Source organism: Daphnia carinata, chromosome 9, assembly GCF_022539665.2.
Source record: "Daphnia carinata strain CSIRO-1 chromosome 9, CSIRO_AGI_Dcar_HiC_V3, whole genome shotgun sequence".
In the NCBI taxonomy this organism is placed as follows: domain Eukaryota; kingdom Metazoa; phylum Arthropoda; class Branchiopoda; order Diplostraca; family Daphniidae; genus Daphnia; species Daphnia carinata.
In genome coordinates, this window is record NC_081339.1 from 6,643,624 (window position 1) to 6,666,278 (window position 22,655).

At 37.4% G+C, this 22,655-nt stretch overlaps 1 protein-coding gene and 2 long non-coding RNA genes across 4 annotated transcripts; 2 read left to right on the plus strand and 1 right to left on the minus strand.

Moving 5' to 3' along the window:
• Positions 1-3,555: 3,555 nt before the first annotated feature.
• On the plus strand, positions 3,556-6,772 carry LOC130697940 (uncharacterized). Its single transcript, XM_057520735.2, has 3 exons — positions 3,556-3,714; positions 4,425-4,954; positions 5,047-6,772. Exons 1-3 carry the CDS (start codon positions 3,690-3,692, stop codon positions 6,292-6,294), a joined length of 1,803 nt encoding a protein of 600 aa, XP_057376718.1. The 5' UTR covers positions 3,556-3,689; the 3' UTR covers positions 6,295-6,772.
• Positions 6,773-7,211: 439 nt separating this feature from the next.
• Positions 7,212-8,278, plus strand: LOC130697941 (uncharacterized). 2 transcript variants are annotated; one of them, XR_009003073.1, is made up of 5 exons: positions 7,212-7,296; positions 7,470-7,622; positions 7,709-7,907; positions 7,969-8,075; positions 8,148-8,278. It is a non-coding gene; the product is annotated as an uncharacterized LOC130697941 (long non-coding RNA). The 2 variants fall into 2 exon arrangements; XR_009003074.1 differs by having other exon boundaries at positions 7,997-8,075.
• Positions 8,279-8,524: 246 nt separating this feature from the next.
• On the minus strand, positions 8,525-9,007 carry LOC130697942 (uncharacterized). Its single transcript, XR_009003075.1, has 3 exons — positions 8,945-9,007; positions 8,698-8,788; positions 8,525-8,636 (listed from the first exon to the last, which is right to left on the minus strand). It is a non-coding gene; the product is annotated as an uncharacterized LOC130697942 (long non-coding RNA).
• Between the last annotated feature and the right edge of the window lie 13,648 nt (positions 9,008-22,655).

Below are 22,655 nucleotides of genomic sequence, written 5' to 3' on the forward strand. Positions count from 1 at the left end.
TATTTATTTATTTTTTTATTTATTTTTTTTTTTTTGAGACTTCACTTTTTCAGTTGCGTCACATTGTCAAAGTCCGTATAGATTCGATGGCCTATTTAGCGATGTTTCAAATGTTTGATGGGCAAACGATTTGATTTATGACCCATCGATCTTTGTTAGATAATTTAGTGCTATTTCAGCATTCTACGTCCAATTTATCAGTTCTGCATAGAAGTTTTCGGTTGGAAGATGAAACAGGCCGTTACACCCGGATCTTCTTTTTTTTTTTTTTTTTTTTTTTTTTCTTTACTCATCATCCCGCTTCGTGTCGAAGAAAAAAAAGAATCATAGAAAAAAGCAAAAGAGAACACACGAAAGGTATTTTCTTTTTTTTTTTTTTCTTTCTTTCTTTCTTAAGCCTAAGGAAATATTATAAACGAGCCGGATCCTTTTTTTTTTACTTGTGATTGTATGCGTCAATTTGTTTTTGTTTTGACAGGAGGCTAAAGTTTTTTTTTTTTTTTTTTTTTTTTAAGTCGATGGAGTAGCTGTTAGCTCGGTCAGCACAACGTGATATCCTCTCGCCGCCGCCAAGAGAAACCGTCGATTATTTATGCATCAAGGAATCATGAGACAAGCTCCAAAGGGACAAACGAAAAACTCGCGTTTCAAAAAGAAAAAGGATTTTCAACATTTTTGGACTCGTCACTCTTTTGAATTTTTAAACGGAAAATAATCTTCCCGTTTTTTATTTATTTATTTATTTATTTATTTTTTTTTTTTTTTTTGCCGATTCGAGTGAAAGATATTTGGAACTTGCCGACAACCTGTCCGTCACAACGGACTTTGTTTGATGATGGAATCATTTTCTCCAACATGTCCCGTATTTTGTTTGTGGTAATGAATCAATTATTACTTTTCTTTGAATTTTAATTGACTTGTTTTTTTTTTTTTTTTTTTCTTAAATTAATTTTTAGATGAATCGATCGCCAATTGAAGAAGGAACAAAAGCGACGAAGGTAAGAGGACCTTTTTTTTTTTTTTGTTTTGCCGGCCATTTGCATTTGTTTGCAGTAATCAGAGCTGCGTGCGTGTAAGCCCACCAACCGCGAGCCGTTCACGGGAAAAAAATCAAATCGTGAGCGACCTTGCGGGGACAAACAAAAAAAAAAATTACAACCGGTAGAGTACACAACCAAACAGATAGTTATTAGTTTTATTAACCTTGTACTAGATTTATCTTGTTATCACCTTCCATTTGATTTTTTTTTTTTTTTTTTTTTTTTTTTTTTTAAGGGGAGTATTTTGTTTTCACGTATTTTTTTTTTTTCTTGTTCCGAACGTTTACCTACCGCCAAAAAAAAAAAAAAAAAAAAGTTCCGTCATGCGCGCGTCCCCTTTTCGTTTATAAACCCGGATGCGCGACAATCTCCCCACAAAGAAGACGACACCTGATGTCCCTTTTTATTTATTTTTCTGTGTTACACAGCGAAAAAAAAAACCAAAAAAACAAACAAATTTAGACAGAAATGTGACCATTTGGCGCATTAATAATTGGTTACCATTTATCTTTTTTCTTCACCTCGTTCTACTCGTTTTTTGTTTTTGTTTTTGTTTTTTTTGAAAGAAGTGTTGCGGCGTTTTGCGCGTATCCGGTTGGCTTATTTTTTGAGGATGGGAGATCCTTAATGTGTTTTTGTTTTTCGGGTGCCACCGTTCATGATTTATTATCCGAGAGCAATCAACAAGGAAGCAGATGCCGCGTCCAGTCCAACAAAGGAGAAATTCAAGTAATTGAGAATCTTGAAACGAAGTGAGGCGGATGCCCAATGGAACGAGAGGGGGGGGGGGGAGGGGGGGTCATCAATCAGTGGACAGATACACATTTACTTTCGAGAATTAAAAGAAAAGCTTTAAATTTAAAAAAGAAAGAAAGAGAATAGGTGACATGACATAAAAATAATTTGCGTCACACGAGAGCGCATTGGTTTTCCCCCAATCCCCGGACGGAATTTCCCCGTATTATTCTAATTATTCTCACTTTTTGAGGGTTTTTGTTTCATCTACTATTTAGGCGAGAAAAAACTAGTCGATGCTTTCGTGAATGACGTGACGAATGTCTAAAAAGGAATTGCTCTTTTATTTATTTTTTCCAACACCTTCGTGAGAAAAACAAAACAAATCGTTCTGTGAAGGGGGGGGGGGGGGAGGGAAGTCGACGCTGCAATTAGGGACGGAAAGATTATTGACCATTTTTATTCATATTTCTCTTGAAATAGTATTTAGACAAAACGTGTTAAGTCTCTTATCTTGAAAACAAACAAGTCCGGATACCATACTTCTACCCGGATCTTGTTTTGTTTTTGTTTGTTTTTTCCTTCTCTTTCTGTTCATTATTTAAACTATTACTGGTTATAATTGTACTTTCTCTCACAACAAAAAAAAAAAAATACTTGCAACGTGCACAGCTCTTTTGTTGTGTTCTGTGTAATCATTTGAAGGTGAAAAATCTGTTTTTGAAAGACAAGCGCAAAAACAAAAGAAATGATGATGATCTGAGTAGACAGTTCGTCTTTTGTTTTTTTTTTTTTTTTTTTGAATCGTTCCTTACGTGTGCGTTTCATGTTTTATACTGGCCGGCTTTGTAAAAAAAATATTAATAACAACAATATCCGCGTTGAACAGAAATTTTTTTTTTTTTTTTTTTTCTTTGTTCGTGTGTTCGATGATGGCTCGTCGTACAATGTAAAAGATTATTATTATTATTATTATAATTATGCTTTGTCTACCTCTACACACAAATACGGTATTTTAACCTATTTTTCCGTGTTATTTTTGTTTGTGTTTATTTTCAGAAGAAGGGGGTGGGTGGGATGCTGTTCTTTGAAAATTCTATAGACTGAACCTCCGGGATATAACTCACAAATCACGCGTTTGCCGATAGTGATGACGCAACGCCAGCGGCCCAAATACAAGTCGGCATCTGGAACATCCGTCATAAGGTAAGTTTTAGTTCCTCTCCGCTCTTTCATTTTATTTTATTGGCCATTAAAAAAGGCAAAAACAAAAACAAAAACAAAAAAAAAAAAACAGAGAGAAAATAATTACCAAGTACACAACGAAAGGTGATCCAATTATTCGCAACTTGCATTGCAAATACCCGGATCAAGGAATCGTGAATGAAAATTGCGTCCCGAATTCCGGTTCGCTTCGTTCCAAGTGTTAACCTGTTTTAATTCGTACCAACCGCTTTGCCGAGGTCCTTTCGAATTCCGGTTGGACTAGTCATTTACAGCGATTTTGTTTTTTTTTTTCTTCATTTTCATTTTCATTTTTATTTTTATTTTTATTTTTTTTTCTTCCCTGGTAAGTGGCCATTCCGTCTGTCATATCATCATCAACACCAAGAGTTATTTGGCCCATCAAACACGGCGGGCTGCCGCCGCCGTGCAAAGACACGACCACAAGCAGACGACCCACCGAGTAAGTTGGTGTAGGCTGCCTCCGTATAAAAAGCGCAACGCCACTCGCTTCTAGACGTCAGTTCGTTGTGTTTCTCCCACTCGTTCCTCTCGCAAACTCAACCGGCTCGTGTTTACATTGGCTCGTCTTTCAAAAGTGCATTGTGGACTCGTGTGCAAAAAAAAAAATCGGCCTGCATTCCTTTTTGGATTTCAGTTTCATCCGCACTTCATTTCGAGAAGACAAACATGAATCGTCTGCTCATAGCCAACGGTAGAGTTCGCCAAATTGCAATTTTAATTTGTAAAAAAAAAAAAAAAAAAAAAAAATCCATGTTGATCTTAAAATTTCACAGTGTCTTGTCCGATATCACGAAGCGCCTCCCTCCAACTACTATTTGCATATCGAAAGATCGATTTTTTTTTTTAATTTATTATTCATTCAAGGCTAGGGGCAATTTCGAATGGAAAACAAGCGGCGTTCCTTTTTGCGTACCCGCCAGGTGTTGTCCATTTGGCGCGTTGAAATCGCTGGGCTTTATTTATCGCGTCCGATTCTTTTGTGCGGGGATAACGAGAGCGCGCACACACTAACCATTTAATGAAGAAAAAAAAAAAAAAACAAAGAAAAAGCGGGTCAGTGTGCCACTTGAATGAACAGCCGCGGCCGGCCGCCAATTTCTACACTAAAAGAAAAACAACAACCCATACATAGAAAATTCTTTCAGCCGGATCTTGTTGTTGTTGTGTTCAATCCAAAAAAAAACAAAAAAAGAACAATGTTTTGAAACGTACTAGCCTACCAGCGTTGTTTATCTTAAGCAAGTTTTGATAGATCCGGTCTGATGAGCTGTTGTTTGAGAAGGGGCTTCCCTTTTGCGTGACTGTCAATCACAGCTGTCCGACACTTGATGCTCCGTGCGTGCGTAAATTGGTTCTCCCATTGACGTCATATTCTTGTTTTTTTTTTTTTTGCCTTAACAGTTGTGTTGACGTCGTCCTTGCTGGTCTCGTGTACCTTGGCACCGTTCCATCACCATTCCAGCATCCATCCGGGTTTACATGGCCACAATAACCCGACGGAGAATGGCGGCAGCAGCAGCAGCGGCGGCGGCGGCGGCGGCGGCGGCGGCAGTAGTAGTAGTAGCATGGTGACATCGGCCAGTCAGGCCAATCATGTCGGCCCATCCATCACGACGACCGCAACAATGGCGACGACGACAGGGCGCGATGTCGTCCGATACACGACGGCCAGCCCGATCGATTACTGTCGGGCGCAGCCCGACAATTATGCAGCCGTCGAACCGGGTTCCAAGTGCCGGCGTTACTTTCGCTGCGCCAACAACTCAAAGTCCGTCTACTTGTGTCCGGGTAAACTCGTTTTCAATGGCCAACGATGCGTCCACCCCGGCGATTATCAATGTCACAATTCATCCATCATCGAGCCGCCGACAGGTTCGCCTTCGTTGCCTCTTCCCTCGCCCATTGCCAGTCCTGTTGAAGCCAAAAACGAGGTAATTCAATTATTGATTTATTTCATTTCATTTTAAATAATTAATTTTATTTTGTAAAAAAAAAAAAAAAAAAAAAAAAAAAAAAAATTAAGGTGGCAAAGAATTGCGATGGAAGACCAGACGGATATTATCAAGACGGCGAATCTGGATGTCGGAGTTATTTCTATTGCGCCAGTGGAATGAAAGCCATTTACGTCTGCCCGGGCAAAACGATCTTTGACGGACAGCGTTGCGTCGAACCGGACAACTATACGTGCCCGCACAATTCGTCCGACTGTCAGTTGGGAGCTGCGACTGTCAGCAACGGCTACCAGGCCGACTTGAATTCCGGCTGCCGAAATTACTACTTTTGCAGCGGAGACGGGCACAAACTTATTACGTTAACTTGTTCTGACGATCGGTTGTTCGATGGCAAGAAGTGCGTCGATCCGGAGCATTACCGTTGCCCGTCTGAACAGGTGGTGGCCACCACGACGGAGAAATCTAAAGCCAACAGCGCTGCTACGTCCGTCCAGCTGGATTCGTATTATTCGTATTCCCCTCAATCACCACCTGCCCGGAAGCCGTCGGCCGTTCAAACGCCGACCTTTTTCGTCGTCAGCGGCCGGAACAGCGCGACGACGATCCGTCCCCAACAGCAATCGTCTACCCAAGTCGCGTCCAAAGGTGATTGCGAAAAGAATTACGGATTTTTCGCTGTTGCCGGAACAGGATGTCGCCATTATTACATTTGCATCGGCGGATCGCGATCGGACCTCCAATGTTCCCGTGACACCGTCTTCAACGGCCAATTGTGCGTCGATCCGTCGCAGTATACTTGCCCGGAATCGATCCACAAATCGGATTGCCAAGGTAAATCGGACGGAGTCTATCCTGACAAGCAGTCTGGATGCCGCAACTATTTCCTGTGCTTGGCGCAAGTGCAGACGAATCTGAGCTGCCCGACTGGCCAGCTCTTCGATGGACGCAGGTGCGCAGACAGCGGCCGCGTGACCTGCAACGATCCCGCTGTCCACGAAGGGCGGACCAATTCGATGCAAAGTCCGTGTGCTGGAAAGACGAACGGCCTTTACCTTGACCAAAGCTTTCCTGGATGTCGTGGTTATCTCTACTGCCGGGCAGGCCGTCCTTACGGACCCTCGGGTCGGTGTACTCGAAGCGAACGATTCAGTGGCCAGCACAGCCGATGTCTACCCAAACACGAAGTGGAATGCCGATTGCCATCGTCGCTAGATGATAACGAAGACGAAGAAGACTACATGATGGCAGAAGCGTCGGCCATGCTGGTAACGATAAGCACTGATGACTTAATTACGACCACCACGCCGGCCAGCAATTAGGTTTTTGGCTTAATGCCCTTTCAACCGTTTTGATCATATACATACATGTACACATCAGAGAATTGGACCAAATACGTTTTGATGCTTCCTTTTCGTTTTTTGGCCTGATCCCGCTTTATTTATTCCCGATTTATTGCCAAAACGACCACGTTTTCCTCATGTAGAAGTTCGCAATTTTTTGTTTTCATTTTTAACAACGTTGAATTCTAAAAACGTTCAACAGCAGCTGTCGTATAAGCATTTTGTACGTTTATTATCTGTTATGTTCCGTTTGTTCCCGACTCCCGTCGAGAGGGAGGCCATTCATAACGTGCCAGAAAGAAAACCTTCCTGTTTTGACGTCCTTTTGTGTGTTTTGTTGGTCCTCGTGTATTCCCCCGTGAAGTTTTTTTTTTTTGTTTTTTTGGTTTGATTTACAAGAATATTTATATACGTGTAGAAATGAAAGACTTATCGGTCGAGAGTTGCTACATTTTGTCTTGACGAGCATTCTGCTAATACAAGTAGCATTTCCGTACGTTTTAATTGAGCCTTAAATGTCAGATGGGCGCTATTTAACGTGCCAAATACCGGAGCGCAAAAGCAATTTACCAACGCCATCTCTGGAGTAAAGTGAGTAGCATTTGCAGGCGTTACTACTGGTATACTTCATAACTGAAGCGTGCTGGCGGTTTAGTACTCTACTGGAACAGCGTCTGCTGGTAAACTTTTTGCTTAAATTTAGAGAACCATACAGTCCATCTTATTCTTTGTTTACTTATTACTTATATTCCAATCAGAACTAATTTAATTGCCTTAAATTCAATTCACTAAACGTTGATTTGGGGCTTAAATGGAAAGATTTGACAACAGGGCGATGTTTACAACAATTCCGCCTATTGGGCTTCCTCTCTTCTCTTTGCCAATGCGCGGCCAATCTTCAACGACCTTTCATGTACTGAACTACAGGCGTCTGCAAAATTCCATTCAGTGTGGAACGAAGAAAGTGCTCGTGTTCGAGATGTAAAAAGCCGTAACAATAATTTCTCATTTTCTTTTTTTTTTTTTTTTTTATCGTTATGCTAGTGATTATAGATTTTTATCTTTTACTACGCTTTTTAACTGTTCGTATATTGGTATGCAAGATGAAACTTGATTGAAAACATTTTCTACTGTGTTTCCCATGCTTGTTCCAGTGTCTTCAGTTGACCCCTAGAATCCCCTAATCCAAGTGATTTTTGTCGTGCCTGAAATAATGAATGGAAAAAGGGTGTCAAATCAGGCTTCATCTCCACTCAGTGACATGGACGGTGAAGAATACCTTTTTTTGGGAAAATTCTTGGTCTGAGGTTAGTTTGTAAATTTATCTAACTTTAATATGTTAATATAAATTGATTGTCTTGTGATTATAACTGAATCTGAAATATCATATTAGGAGAAGGATGTTGAAGTTAGGCATTTGCTGATATGGATTGGTGTTTCAAACAAGGACAAAACTTGGGAGCCCAAGAAAATCTTTATTTTAATAATTTGATTGCAGCATTCGAAAGCAAATGTCTACTGTTGAATGAGAATCCTGAAAACAAGCTAAGCCAAGAGAAGAAAATTGTGGAGAAAAAAGAACTAAAGCCCAGGTTTGTTTCAAATTCTTAACTAGAAGCAATGAACATCAAGATGTGGTCAGTAAATCTATAGTTTTCTCCGTGTCATTATGAATGTCCAGTCTTCCAACAGGATTTGATCGAAATGTAGCGGCGGAGACAATTTTAGGAATGAGCGATGGTGGTGACGCAACGACATAGGTAACAGTTTTATTTTGTGTATTATTAAAACTACCCTATGTTATTTTCAAGTGAGATTTTTTTTTCTTTTAGATAATTGGTGTAGTAATTTGTTTCAAATTCTTAACTATTTTTAATGATGTGGCATTTATAATGACATGCAGAAAACTATCTTCCAACAGCAATTTGAAAGATATATAATTAAAAAAATAATTTTAGCAGTGAGCGAAAACGGACGTACTTGTATAGGTATGTTTAATTTTATTTTATTTTTAAGTGCGTTTCGTTTTGATTTTAGGTTTTTTGCTTCTTTAAAAATTTATATTTTTTTAAATATATATATATTTTGCTATATATTCATTTTTACATATTTATTAGAACAATAAAGTTCATTACAATAAGAATACTAAGTTTTACAACCAATTTACACTTTGTTCAACAAGTATAAGTATTGCATATACATCTTTCAACTGTAAGATAAAATATTCAATGCATAATAATTACTATTTACATTCAAGAGTAGCAGGTCAGGATTGTAAATTAACTACATGAATTTGTGATGTATACCATCAATGATGAAACCTAGCAGACACATTGAATAAACAGTATGATACAATAAATTTTTTTTAATAATCGGTGGTACTTAAGTTCCATTTCCACATTTGTTGCAGTTTGAAGTGCAGCCAGAGTAAAAACTTCAGCACCTACTCGAAGGACTGAAAAATCATCGATTCCTAAAGAAATGGAATACTATTGGTAACAGTTTGATTTAATTCAAAAAATTAGTTTACTAACATAGATTTAGGGCTAATTTAATTGAAATTGTGGATTCCTCTTACTTACTACAATTAAAGAAGACAATAAAGCTAGTTAGCATAAATTCAACTTACCTGACAGGCGAATCGATCGACGATGATGATGTAGTTATTGTACATTTGTAGAGGCAAGACTGCATACGAATGTGAATATCTAGTGTCTAGACGACGTCTTAAATACTCGCAGACACGTGTCACATTATTGCCTTCCCGGAAGTAGAGTGTAGGGTAGAGGGACCTAATTCTGAAGGTCGATAGGTTGAAGGGCAAATTTTTATTTCCAGGTGAGCCCGAGGTTATAGCCATTCCCCATCGATTTATCCTACGTTACTTTGATTTTTTTTGTTACTTTTTTTTGTTTCCAAGGGCCTAAAACAGATGAAGAACCTCGGGCATTGACAAAAAAGGAGAGGGGGGGACGAAGAAAAAAGAATCTAGAAGCTCAGTAGTTCTTTCACCTGCACGCGGTGCACTAGTGTAGATTTGCTGCTTGCACTCCTCATCTAATTATTCTTAGAACGTTCGCACGTGCACCCAGTTTTCGCAGTTTGTAGATTCATCAATTACGCTCTAATAACGCACTACATTAGCACAGGGTTTTGTTAGTTGGGTAGTACGATAAGTTTAGATGAAATATGTAAACGTACATTAAGTTAAGGATAAGTAGGTCTAAAGTTAAGTTAAAAGTAAGGCTACTTTAAGTAAGACGTAAGCGTAGTCCACTTCAATTTGTTACGTTTGCACAACACTATATCAGCCATTTTCTTTCACTGTTTTATGCCACTATTAACCGTAGTCGTCGTTTGCAAACCATTTTTCTACAAACAGTTGTACGTTTCGACTTTATCACACAATTTGCACATGAACCGCCAATCCAAAAAAACCTACTGATCATTAACTAACTATTAATAACCAATTTCTTTTTCCAGGAAATTTTTATTCAATGTATCTGTAATTTGTGTACCTCATCCTGTTAGAATTAAGATGAAACTTATTGCTGTTCAAATATAAAATTTTTTTTTTTCTCTCCTTTCTATACAATCAGGAGGGTAATCTGTGGCCGAAGAGGACACTGGACAACGAGAATCGCCGTCGCAGCCACTGGAATATCGGCCAGGATTCTGAGGTATATATTCAAAAAATCAGGTATCTCACCATGATTTTTCTGTTTGTTTTCATGATTTTATGTATCTAGGAAGGCCTCATCTCCACCGAAGAGGACCGTTGGACAACGAGCGTTATCGCCAGGATTTTAGCCCAAAATTGCAAAGTATTTAAAAAAATTTAAGTGCACTACCATGTTTTATATATTAATCTTTGTGTAGGGGGCTGGCAACACCACTGAGGAGGATTACAGGATGTTGGGGATCGCCGCCGAAGTCGCAAAGGATTGCCAGGTATCACTCTAACAATTTTAGGTGTTTAATCGTGTTCTTTTATGTATATAGGATGGTTAGATCACCACCGAGGTGGGCTAGTAGACAACGAGGTACGCTGTCGGAGCCACCAGGAAGCCCAAAATTGTCAAGTATTTAATTGAAAGTCTTCGGTTGTGAATTATGGTTTTATTTTTATTATTTTTTTTTTTTTTTGTATTTAGGAGGACCTCACCACCATCGAAGAGGATGCTGGACATCGAAGATCGCCACTGGAGTAACAAGATCGTCTTAATGGATGTTTCAGGTATATGATTTATACGTCTAAGTGTCTAACCATGTTTTATTTTGTGTACTTAGAATGGCCAACATCACCACCGAAGAGGGCAACTGGACAACGAAGATCGCCGCCGGAGCCACCAGGATCATCGCCCAAAATTGTCAAGTATTTAATTGAAAGTTGTAAGTTTTAGACCATTATTTTATTTTGTTTTTTATGTAATTAGGAGGGCTCCACCACCATCGAAGAGGATGCTGGGCATTGATGATCGCCGCTGTAGCAACGAGATTGTCGGCACGGGTATTGAGGGTTTTCTAAAAATACGTCTGTGTTTAATCGTGTTTTTTTTTTTTTTTTTTTTTTTTTTTTGTATCTAAGAGGGTCTCACCATCACCAAAGAGGACGCTGGAGCACCGATATCGTCGCCGTTTATGTTTCAGGTATATCATTTACTCGTTTAATTGTCGATTTATGTTTTTTTTTTATGTATTTAGGAGGGCTTCATCTTCGCCGAAGAGGATTACTAGACAACGAGGTTCGCCGTCGGAGCTACCAGGATTGTCGCCCAATATTAAGTATTTAATTAAAAAATTTTAGTTTTATGCTACTAATTTATTTTGTTTTTTATGTGTTTAGAAGGGCGCCGTCATCGCCGAAGTCGATCACTGTCCAACGGGGTTCGCCGTAAAAGTCAACAGTATCGTCGGCCAAAATCGTCAAGTATTTAATTCAAAGTTTTAAGTTTTACACGTTGTTCTAATTTTGTTTTATGTATTTAAGAGGGGCCGCACCACCATCGAAGAGGATGCCGGACATTGGGGGTCGTCGCTGAAGCAACGGCATTGTCGCAATGGAGGTTTTAGGTATATTTCTTTACATGTTTATTTGTCTAACCATGTTTTTTTAAAAAATGTATTTAGGCGGGTTTCGTCGTCGCCGAAGAGGATTACTGGACGTCGTGGATCTTCGTTGGAGCAATGGGAATCGCCGCCTATCCCCGAGATACACGCCCATTAGGTCGATGGGGGAAAAAGATGGTAGGTTGAGTATTGCCTATTTGCATTTTTCTACTTTATACCTTATTCGTGTGCGATACAAATGTGTTGCTCTTGTCATTTATTCCTTATCGCTATTTCCGCTTTAACTTTACGGCGTATGGTTCAACTTTCACTGAGCACAAAATCCACTACACCTGTATACCACGGTTCATTTCACGGTTTGTTTGCTTTTTTGCACTGGGTTGGGATTAGTGTATCGGGTAATGTAGTTCTTCTTTTATTGGTTTCATGCCAAGTATTTAGTTGGTGCAGGTTTACTAACACTTACTACTTCTAAAATAAAAAGTAAAACAAAAGAAATTTATTCTATGGCTGCATACTCATTTTTGAGTATGGTTTCGTCACTTGATTAATGCATGAATAAAATAATAATTGCGTGCGGTCTGGTTGCTAACCCCGATTTGACAACCCGATAAAAAATTGATGGGGCATTAACCCTTCCAACCCTACCCATTGGCAAGAGTGAACAATTCGCTGGAAAACGAACCGGTTCGAGCGATACGGGTTTGTAGGGCTCATTGGTCCTACAGTTTTTCTTAACGGATTGGAGGTATTGCAACGCTGTCTCACAAACATGTCTTCACACGAGTCCTCATCTCGGTTTTTTTTTCCGAGTCAGAAAGTTATGCAAACTAAGGATACCGGTACTTATTTGACAATTTCATGTTAGCGATTGTTTATTTCCTATATTTTTATATATATCCTTATATATATCACCGCATAAATGACGGTGTAGTGATTCAGAGAACATTCGCACGTCCATGTAGTTTTCGTCTACAAGCTAGATATGTTCTTTTTTTTCCTACAAATTGGCCAGAATAACAAAGTTGTTAAATGAACTGGGGATGTGTATGTTAGAAAGTGAGACATATTGTCGTGGATTAAAAATTAATGTTCAGCAAAAAAAGATATTAGTAAGAAATTATTAGGAATGGAAATTCATAAAATATTTATTTCCGATTGGGTTTTATTTAATATACCACCCCACGGAAAAGGAAATTATACTTCAAGATAATGTAAATAAACGATGTAAAATATAAAGCACTTTTAATGAGCAGGTTGGAGTAAATTAGCACTTGGTGTAAAAGTCGTTGACGGGTGTTGTAAGAAAAAACATTGAAACTAAATGTTACTTCAGTTGTGGTATAGTAATAGTAATTGATGTATCATTTTATGTTGAATCATTTAACAGTTTAGTAATCAAACTTATTTAAAAGAGAAATTTAAGTTATTGCACAATATTTGACAAAAATTAATAAATGAGTAAATTAAAAACAGGCAGTTACCTGCTCGATAAATTATGAAGAATAAAAAAAATTGTAACACAGTTTAAAATGTCTGCACATGTTAAGTAAGTAGCTGGCATAGTAAGTAAGCAAGTGCTGTTAAGCAAACAAGTATTAATGATATATGCTTGACAAATTCATGTAGACGAAGCTTTATGTGACATAAATTCCAACTTGGTCGTCAACAAAACAAACATAACAGACTAATATTTAACTGATGCGGGCGGCATCGTTAAAATGGAAGTGGCAAAAAGCAACTCTACCATTCTTTTGTGGACTAACAGTGAAATTCATGAAAAAAAACTGAGTGGCGAAAACTTGTACTTTTCATTGTCATTGTACATTTTGTTGTTTTTTTCGTCGTTAAATTTAATGAATATTTTATTTATTTTGGTTTCTACCTTGTGCTCGCTTTTGATGAGCGAAAGAATTGTATGCATTAATTTAACGCCGATCATATTGTGATTTAATACCGTGTAGATTAGAAGAACCAATTTATGTTTAATTGTTAATTTTCTGTATTTTCAATAACTGGGAAACACTGACACAGTCATTTGATATTGACACATTTTATTACAACAGAAATACAGATACAATTAACACTACATACAACACATATACACAAATATACACTCAAATTCTGTTTTAGTAACTATTGGGTATCGAACCCTTATCTTCGGCGTTGGTTGCCAGTGCTCAACCATTGAGCTATAGTCACTTACAATTTCATGGTTTTACACCTTGAGCCAACGCACGAATATATTGTATAGTTAATATTTTAATCTTGCTATAATATTTGTCAGCCTGACCAGGGAGTGTACATGTAGCATAGCGTATCTGTAGAGGGTCCGGCTACGGTGTAAGATGTTAGAGGTTCAAACCCAGTAAGGGATTATAAAAATTTGAAATTGAATAATGAAATACTATGATGTATGTTTTTACTGTTACTCTTTTTTTTTTAAATGTGTAAAAGATGACGACTCGCTATACCAATTGATAGTTTGACCATAAAATTCACAAGCAGTATAGCTTGTATGTAGAGAGTCCGGCTATGGTATCAGAATACCGGGTTTCAAATCTTAAGCAATGTTAAAAATATCTGTAATCATGTAATGCATACAATTATTATGTTTTTATATTATATTTATTGAATGTGTAATAGGTTGTCTAAAGATCACTTGCAAAAATGGTTGTCGGCGGAATGTAACTCATGGCTCAATAGTAGAGCATCGGCTTTGTAAGTCGAATGATTAGGGATCGAACCCCAAAATAGTTCAACCATATAATAAATGTTTCAAAAGAACAAAATATACGAAATAGTATCATCAATGGTTTCTAAAATTGCAATTGCTATGCAACAATCCCAAAAGTAGAAGCCCTGATATTAAGTGAAATTCTACACATTGCACAAGGTTTCTAACATTCATTTATTATCATCTGTCTATACAGAGGATAATGGCTATGGTTATAATCCGTTGTAAAATTTACAAGTCTCTATATACTCAATAAAGAGTAACATATGATATTTATTGAAATTTTTTACCTTTTTCGAGATTAACATTTGGTAAAATATCCGTTCGCGTGCTTCGCACGAAGTTACCCAACTCGACTGGCCCCGTGGAATCGTGACCCCTTGGATGGTAGCAAGCCTGTGGAATCGGAGACCTGACTTGGAATCGAACCCAGGACCTTCGAGTTGGGAAGCGGACGCTTTGCCTTTCTGGCATCTGCCCCCCTATATCCCCCCATTGGGATTAGGTTTTCTATTGACTCGTCGGCCATAGCTACATTAATATGTTGAAGATATAGATCTTCATCTCGTACATCAAGTAGCTCAGTGGTAGAGCATTGGACTGGGAAACCAAGTAACTTGGGATCGATTCCTAGCTAGAGAAAGAATATTATTTATTTATTTTTCAAACAAATAGATAAACAGATTTATATCACATTGCTTGCTTGCAATTGTAGATTTTTAATTTAACTTGAAATGTGTCACTTTATCTAGTAGTATAGACTTCCCACTCATATGGTTAAGCAACTACACTCGTATTCGGTTTTCACTCATACAACAGGATCACACATACTCCCGATTTTATTTATTTTGGATAGAATGAAACTTGATTCTTTTGGGGATCGATCACCAAACCTTCGGCGTAGCTCGCCGATGCTCAACCATTGAGCTATGAATCATATGTCTAAAGTTACCACGTTTGTTAGTATAGGGAAAGTAACTTGTTCACACTTACAATAATAGGTTGAGTAATTTTAAACTGTTCATGGCTTCATGAATTTTGTCATGATATAAGAATATAGTTTGACTCTTTTACGGATAGTTCACCTAACACTTCGGCGTACCACGCCGATGCTCGGAGTAAGTAGGGATCGATACTTACTCTTTCGACTTACGAAGCCGTGGACTTACGAATCCGGTGCTCTACCATTGAGCCATGAATTACATTCTTACATTAACCATTTTTGCAAGTGATCTTTAGACAACCTATTACACGTATTCAATGAATATAATATATTAAATATAATTGTATATATGGCATGCTTGCAGATTTCTATAGCAAATCATAAGATTTGAAACCCGGTCTTCTGATACCTTAGACGGACTCTCTACACACAAGCTATTCCACTTATTTATGGTAAGGTCAATCTATCCATTGTTGTAGCGAATCGTCATCTTTTACACATTTTCAAATATATGAGTAACAGTAAAAAAATATAATATGTTATTTAATTTCTAACTATCTTGATACTTTTATCCCTTACTGAGTTTGAACCTTTAACTTCTCACACCGTAACCGGACCCTCTACAGATACGCTATGTTACATGTAAAATGCTTGGTCAGACTGTCAAATAGTATAGCAAGATTAAAATATTAACTATACTATATGTTCGTACGTTGGCTCAAGGTATAAAACATTGAAATTGTAAATGACTATAGCTCAAGGGTTAAGCATCGGCAACCTACGCCGAAGATTAGGGTTCGATACCGCGTAGTTTCTGAAAATTCAACAGGTGTACGTGTGTGTATGAGTGCTGTGTAGAGTTCCATTTCTATCTGTGTTTCAGTTGTAATAAAATGTGTCAATGTCAATTGATTGTGTCAATGTGTCCAGTTATTGAAAATAAAGAAAAGTAACAAATAAACATAAAACGATTCTTCTAACCCACACGGTAAAAAATCCCAATATAATCGGCATTAAATTAAAACATACAATTCTTTCGCTCATCAAAAGCGAGAACAAAATAAGTCACCAAAACAAATAAAATATTCATTAAACTTAACAACGAAATGAATAACAAAGTGAACAATGACAATGAAAAGTACAAATTTTCGCCACTCAGTTACTTCGTGAATTTCACTGTTAGATCATAAAAGAATGTTAGAGTTGCTTTTTACCACTTCCATTTTAACGATGCCGCCCGCATCAGTTAAATATTAGTCTGTTATATTTTTGTTTGTATTTGTTGACGACCAAGTTGGAATTAATGTCACATAAAGTTTCATCTACATGAATTTGTTAAACATATATCATTTATACTTGTTTGCTTAACAGCTGCATGTGCAGACATGTTAAACTGTGCTACAATTTTTTATATTCTTCATAATTTATCGAGCAGGTAACTGCCTGTTTTTTATTTACTAGTTTATTAATTTTTGTCAAATTTTGTGTAAAAATTCATTTTCAATAACTTGAATCTCTTTTTTAAAAATAAGTTTGATTACTAAACAGTGAATTGATTCAACTACGACTTTAAAATTAATAATACCACAACTGAATGTTTTTTCTTACAACACCCGTCAACAACTTTTCAACCAAGTACCAATATATTCCACCCTGCACACTAGAAGTGTTTTATACTTTACATCATTTATTTATATTTTTTTTGCAGTTTTATTTCCTTTTCCGTGGGGTGGTGTATTAAATAAAACCCAATCGGAAACATATTTCATTATAATAGGAATAATCTCTTACTAATAACTTTTTTCGCTGAACATTAATTTTTAATCCACCATAATGTCTCAGTTTCCAATATACACATCCCCAGTTCATTTAACTTGTTATTCTCGCTCGCAGTTGATCAAAACTACTAAGAATCTTTTTTTTTTTTTTTAAATGCAATGAATTCAATGAAAAGTAACTCACGGTTCTGGTCTGAATTGCGCGATTAAGGAGGATTTAACTATATATGTAAGGGTATATATAAAAATATAGGAAATAAACAATCGTTAACATGAAACTGTCAAATAAGTACCGGTATCCTTAGTTTGCATAACTTTCTGACTCGGAAAAAAAACTGAGATGAGGACTCGTGTGCCGACATGTTTGTGAGACAGCGTTGCAATACATCCAATCCGTTGAGAAAAACTGTAGGACCAATGAGCCCTACAAACCCGTATCGCTCGAACCGGTTCGTTTTCCAGCGAATTATTCACTCTTGCCAATGGGTAGGGTTGGAAGGGTTACTGCCCCATCAATTTTTTATCGGGTTGTCAAATCGGGGTTAGCAGCCAGACCGCACGCAATTATTTTATTCATGCATTACTCAAGTGACGAAACCATACTCAAAAATGAGTATGCAGCCATAGAATAAATTTCTTTTGTTTTACTTTTTTTTTAGAAGTAGTAAGTATTAGTAAACCTGCACCAACTAAATACTTGGCATGAAACCAATAAAAGAAGAACTACACTACCCGATCCACTAATCCCAACCCGGTGCAAAAAAGCAAACAAACCGTGAAATGAACCGTGGTATACAGGTGTAGTGGATTTTGTGCTCAGTGAAAGTTAAAACATCCGCCGTAAAGTTAAAGCGGAAATAGCGGTGAGGAATAAATGACAAGAGCAACACATTTGTATCACACACGAATAACACGGAATAAAGTAGAAAAATGCCAAAAGGCAATACTCAACCGTACCATCTTTATTTTTCCATCGACTTAATGGGCGTGTATCTCGGGGATTGGCGGCGATTCCAATTGTTCCAACGACGATCCACGACATCTAGTGACCCTCTTCGGCGAAGACGAACCCTGCTAAATATATAAAAAAAAAACATTGATTAGATAAACGTGTAAAAAATACACCTGAAACATCCATGGCGACGATCTTGTTGCTCCAACGGCGATCATCGATACCCAGCACCCTCTTCGATGATGGTAAAGCCCTCCTAAATATATAAAAACAAAATAAAATCATAGTGTAAAACTTAGAACTTTCAATGAAATACTTGTCAGTTTTAGGCGACAATCCTGGTTGATTCGACGGTGAACCTCGTTGTCCAGTGACCCTCTTCGGCGACGATGGCGCCCTCCTAAACACATAAAAAACAAAATAAAGTAATGGTCTATGAATTAATGGTAAAAATTTTCAATGAAATACTTGACAATTTTGGGTGACGATCCTGGTGGCTCCGACGGCGAACCTCGTTGTCTAGTTGCCATCTTCGGTGGTGATATGGACCATCCTAAATACATAATAAAAAAACATGGTTAGACACTTAAACGTGTAAAACACATACTTGAAACATCCATTGCGACGATCTTGTTGCTCCATGGGCGATCCTCGATGTCCAGTAGCCTCTTCTATGGTGGTGGAGACCTCCTAAATACGTGAAAAACAAAATAAAATGATGGTGTAAAGCTTACAATATTCAATTAAATACTTAATAATTTTGCGCGATGACACTGGTGGATCCGACATCGAACCACGTTGTCCAGTGGTCCTCTACGGCGATGATGGCGCCCTCGTTAACACATAAAAACAAAATACATTAATGGTGAATAAATTGATTGTAAAAATTTTCAATAAAATACTGGACATTTTGGGAGAAAATCCTGGTGGCTCCGACGGCGTACCTCGTTGTCCAGTTACCCTCTTCGGTGGTGATGATGACCATCCTATATACATAAAATAAAACATGGTTAGACACTTAGACGTATAAATCATATACCTGAAACATCCATTATGACGATCTTGTTACTCCAGCGGCGATCCTTTATGTCCAGCAACCTTTTCGATGGTGGTGAGGCCCTCCTAAATACATAAAAGCAAATTAAAACCATAGTTCAAAACCTAAGACTTTCAATTAAATACTTAACTTTTGGGCGACGTTTCTTGATGGCTCCGACCACGAACCTCGTTGTCTAATGACCCACCTCGTGGTAATGTGCACCATCCTGCATGCATAAAAAAAAACACGATTTAACACTTAAAATTGTTAAAGTAATACCTGGCAATCCTTGGCGACTCCGGCGATGATCCCCGACGTCTAATAATCCTCATCAGTAGTGTTGCATAAAAAAAAAATAAATAAATAAAATAAAAGCAGTTACATACAGAATTTTTAAATCAATACCTCAAAATCGTGGGTTATTTTCCAGTGGTTGCGACGCCGATCCTCATTATCCAGTGTCCTCTTCGGCCCCAGAGATTACCCTCCTGATTACACAGAAGCGAGACAAAAACAAACAAAATTTGTGAATATTTGATCAGCAACAAGTTTCATCTTAATTCTAACAGGATAAGGTACACAAGTTGCAGTTACGTTGGAGAAAAATTTCCTGAAAAAAGAAATTGGTTATTAATAGTTAGTTAATGATCAGTAGGTTTTTTGGATTGGCAGTTCATGTGTAAACTGGGTGAAAAAGTCGGAATGTACGATTGTTTGTAGGAAAATGGTTTGCGAACGACGACTACAGTACAAAATTGCTTAAAACAGCGAAATAAAATGGGTGATATGGTGTTGTGCAAAACGAACGAATTGCGGTGGACTACGCTTACGCCTTACTTTAAGTAGTCTTACTCTTAACTTAACTTTAGACCTACTTATCCTTAACTTAATTTACGTTTATCTATTTCATCTAGACTTATCGTACTACCCAACTAAACAAAACAAGTACAAAGGTTAAACCAGGTGCTGATGAAATGCGTTATTGGTGCGTAATTGATGAATCTACAATTTGCGAGAGCTGAGAACACGTGCTAAAGTTCTAAGAATAACTAGACGTGGATTGTAGGCAACAAATCTACACTAGTGCACCGCGTGCAAGTGAAAGAGCTACTGAGCTGCTAGATTCTTTTTTTCTTCCTCTCCCCCCTCCTTTTTTGTGAATGCCCGAGGTTCTTCATCTGTTTTAGGCCCTTGGAAACCAAAAAAAAAAATCGAAGTAACGTAGGATAAATTGATGGGGAACGGCTATAACCTCGGGCTCCCCTGGAAATAAAAATTTGCCCTTCAACCTATCGACCTGCACAATTAGGTTCCTCTGCCCTACACTCTACTTCCGGGAAAGCAATAATGTGGCACGTGTCTGCGAGTATTTAAGGCGTCGTCTAGACTCTGGATTATCACATTCGTCCGGAGTCTTGCCTCTACAAATACACCACAGCTTTAACACCGTCGTCGATCGATTCGCCTGCCAGGTAAGTTGAATTTATGCTAACTAGCTTCATTGTCTTCTTTAATTGTAGAAAGTTAGAAGATATCTAAACTTCGATTACATAAGCTCTAAATCTAATGTTAGCAAACTAATTTTGAATTAACTCAAACTGTTACCAATAGTATTCTAATTCTTTAGGAAACGACGATTTTCAGTCCTTTTGCGAGTCGGTGCTAAAGTGTTTGCTCTGGCTGCCTTTCAAACTGCATAAAATGAGGAATTGAAAATTAAGTATCACTAATTATTTAAAAAATTTGTAGTACCATACTGTATGTTCACCGTATCTGTTTGGTTTCATCATTGTTGTTTTATCACGTAATCATGTACTTTAATTCTAAATACTGACCTGCTACTCCTGAATGTAAATAGATATTATTAAGCATTGACAATCTTATCAATATAGTTGAAATATGTATGTGTAATTTTTGTACCTGTGAAACACTATTAAATTTTTGCTGCACATGTGGATCTACTTTATAATACAACTGTTCTGACTCTGAATAACTATTAAATTATTTAATGTTACGGTATGTTGTGTCATATGCCAAGTTGTCCTGAACACTAAAACAGAAGCAAAGTAAAATGTGGAAATATAAGCATAATTATTTTCAATTTCAACAAACTTATAAATGTATAATATTTTCATTACCATGAACAATTTAGAAAATAGTTCTTATAAACTTTTATAATAAATGATATTTTAAAATTAAAATTTATATCAATTTCAATATTTGCTTCCCATTAATAAAAATTAATGGTGGTAAATCAATTACAACAAATTGTTATTACAAATAGTTCTTACAAACATATTATCATTTATATTGTAAAAACTGTATTCCTATCCCATTAATATTACTATTATTATTTCACTTACCAATTGTTAAATATTCTAGTCAGCCTGTACTAAAACACAATACTCCTACCATAATAGAACTCTTCTCAATCACGTATTCTGCATACAAACATACTTTACCTACTTTTGGTCCCAGCCGTATAAAGTGTCCTGTCAATTGATTAATCTAAATAAATGATAGGCTACATAGAAATGTAAACAACATACAATTACCATGAATCCTTTTGTTTGAAATTGAAAGGCTATTCAACTGCTAGTCATCAAAGTCATAGTGTTGGTAGCAAAGTTATTATCCCAGAAACAATTTAGGGATAAAAACTAGACACAATGTCTGTGTTGACACACAGGGATGTTTAATCGTCCAGCAAGCCAAATGTCCTGGTGCTAAAATTCCAATGTGTCCTTTTCCAGCTACATTCAGCGGCTAAAAAGACAAAAATTATAAAAATAAAAATGGAAATGGAAAGCTATTGTATAAGGGAATGGCTCTTGTGACCCGCAACGACCATTCTTTACACATCCGTACAACTACCTAAAAGCAAATAAAAATCTCTCTTGAAAATGCCATGCGAAAGTTTTAACAAAACAAAAAAACACAAAAAAAAAAGGTCACCAACATAATTTCCGTACAATGATGAGGGGAAAAAAAAGATGAAATGAAACATGTGTCTCAGCTATTCACCTAGGCTTTAACAGGAGTGTCACTGAAAGATAGTTAAGCATTTACGCAAATAAAGTTTCGTCGAGCAGACATTTTAGAAGGCAATGAAAGTCTAAGCAATAAAGTGATATATAAAATAAATGATTCTGACACCCAACAAGCATTGTTAATAGCTTTACATGACGCTACAAAAATCGGTCCTTCACCCACACTTTCAACTCGACTTAATGCAAGACGCCTTTCCCTCGGGGTATTTACGTCGAAAGTGTCAAACTGTAAGACCAAAAAGGCAAAACGGGAAAGAAAGAAACTGGGCGATTGCATGCTGCACATACCTTTACGTTGAATCACACACGGACCAAGAACTGCCCACAACTTGAACAATAATCTCGAAATACTCGCTTTTTCGCTCGAGAGTTACGATGTTGTCAAACGAGTCACACGCGCACGTACACACACTTTGGATTTCGTCTGCTGCTGGTGGGTGCTTGTCGCCGATACAAACGTTCCAGCTGTGGCGATTTGGCAGGGGATCCATCAATCCTTCAACGCTGTGGTAAACAGGGCGTCCTTTGGCTCGCCAATCTTTCAGTCGCAACGCCTGAGATTCCTGGAACGAGGTCTCCTCCACCCTCATGTGATGTTTGGCAATGATCGAATTCAAGGGCTGCTCGAAATTAAGACTTGTTAACAGAAGCAGCAGCATGACACACACTGGCAGTAGGCGTCCCCAACTATTTGAAACAAGACACGTCACATTAATGCACAGTGAAGTTGCTAATTATTTCCAGGTTTCGATAACATTTCAAAATGCTTTA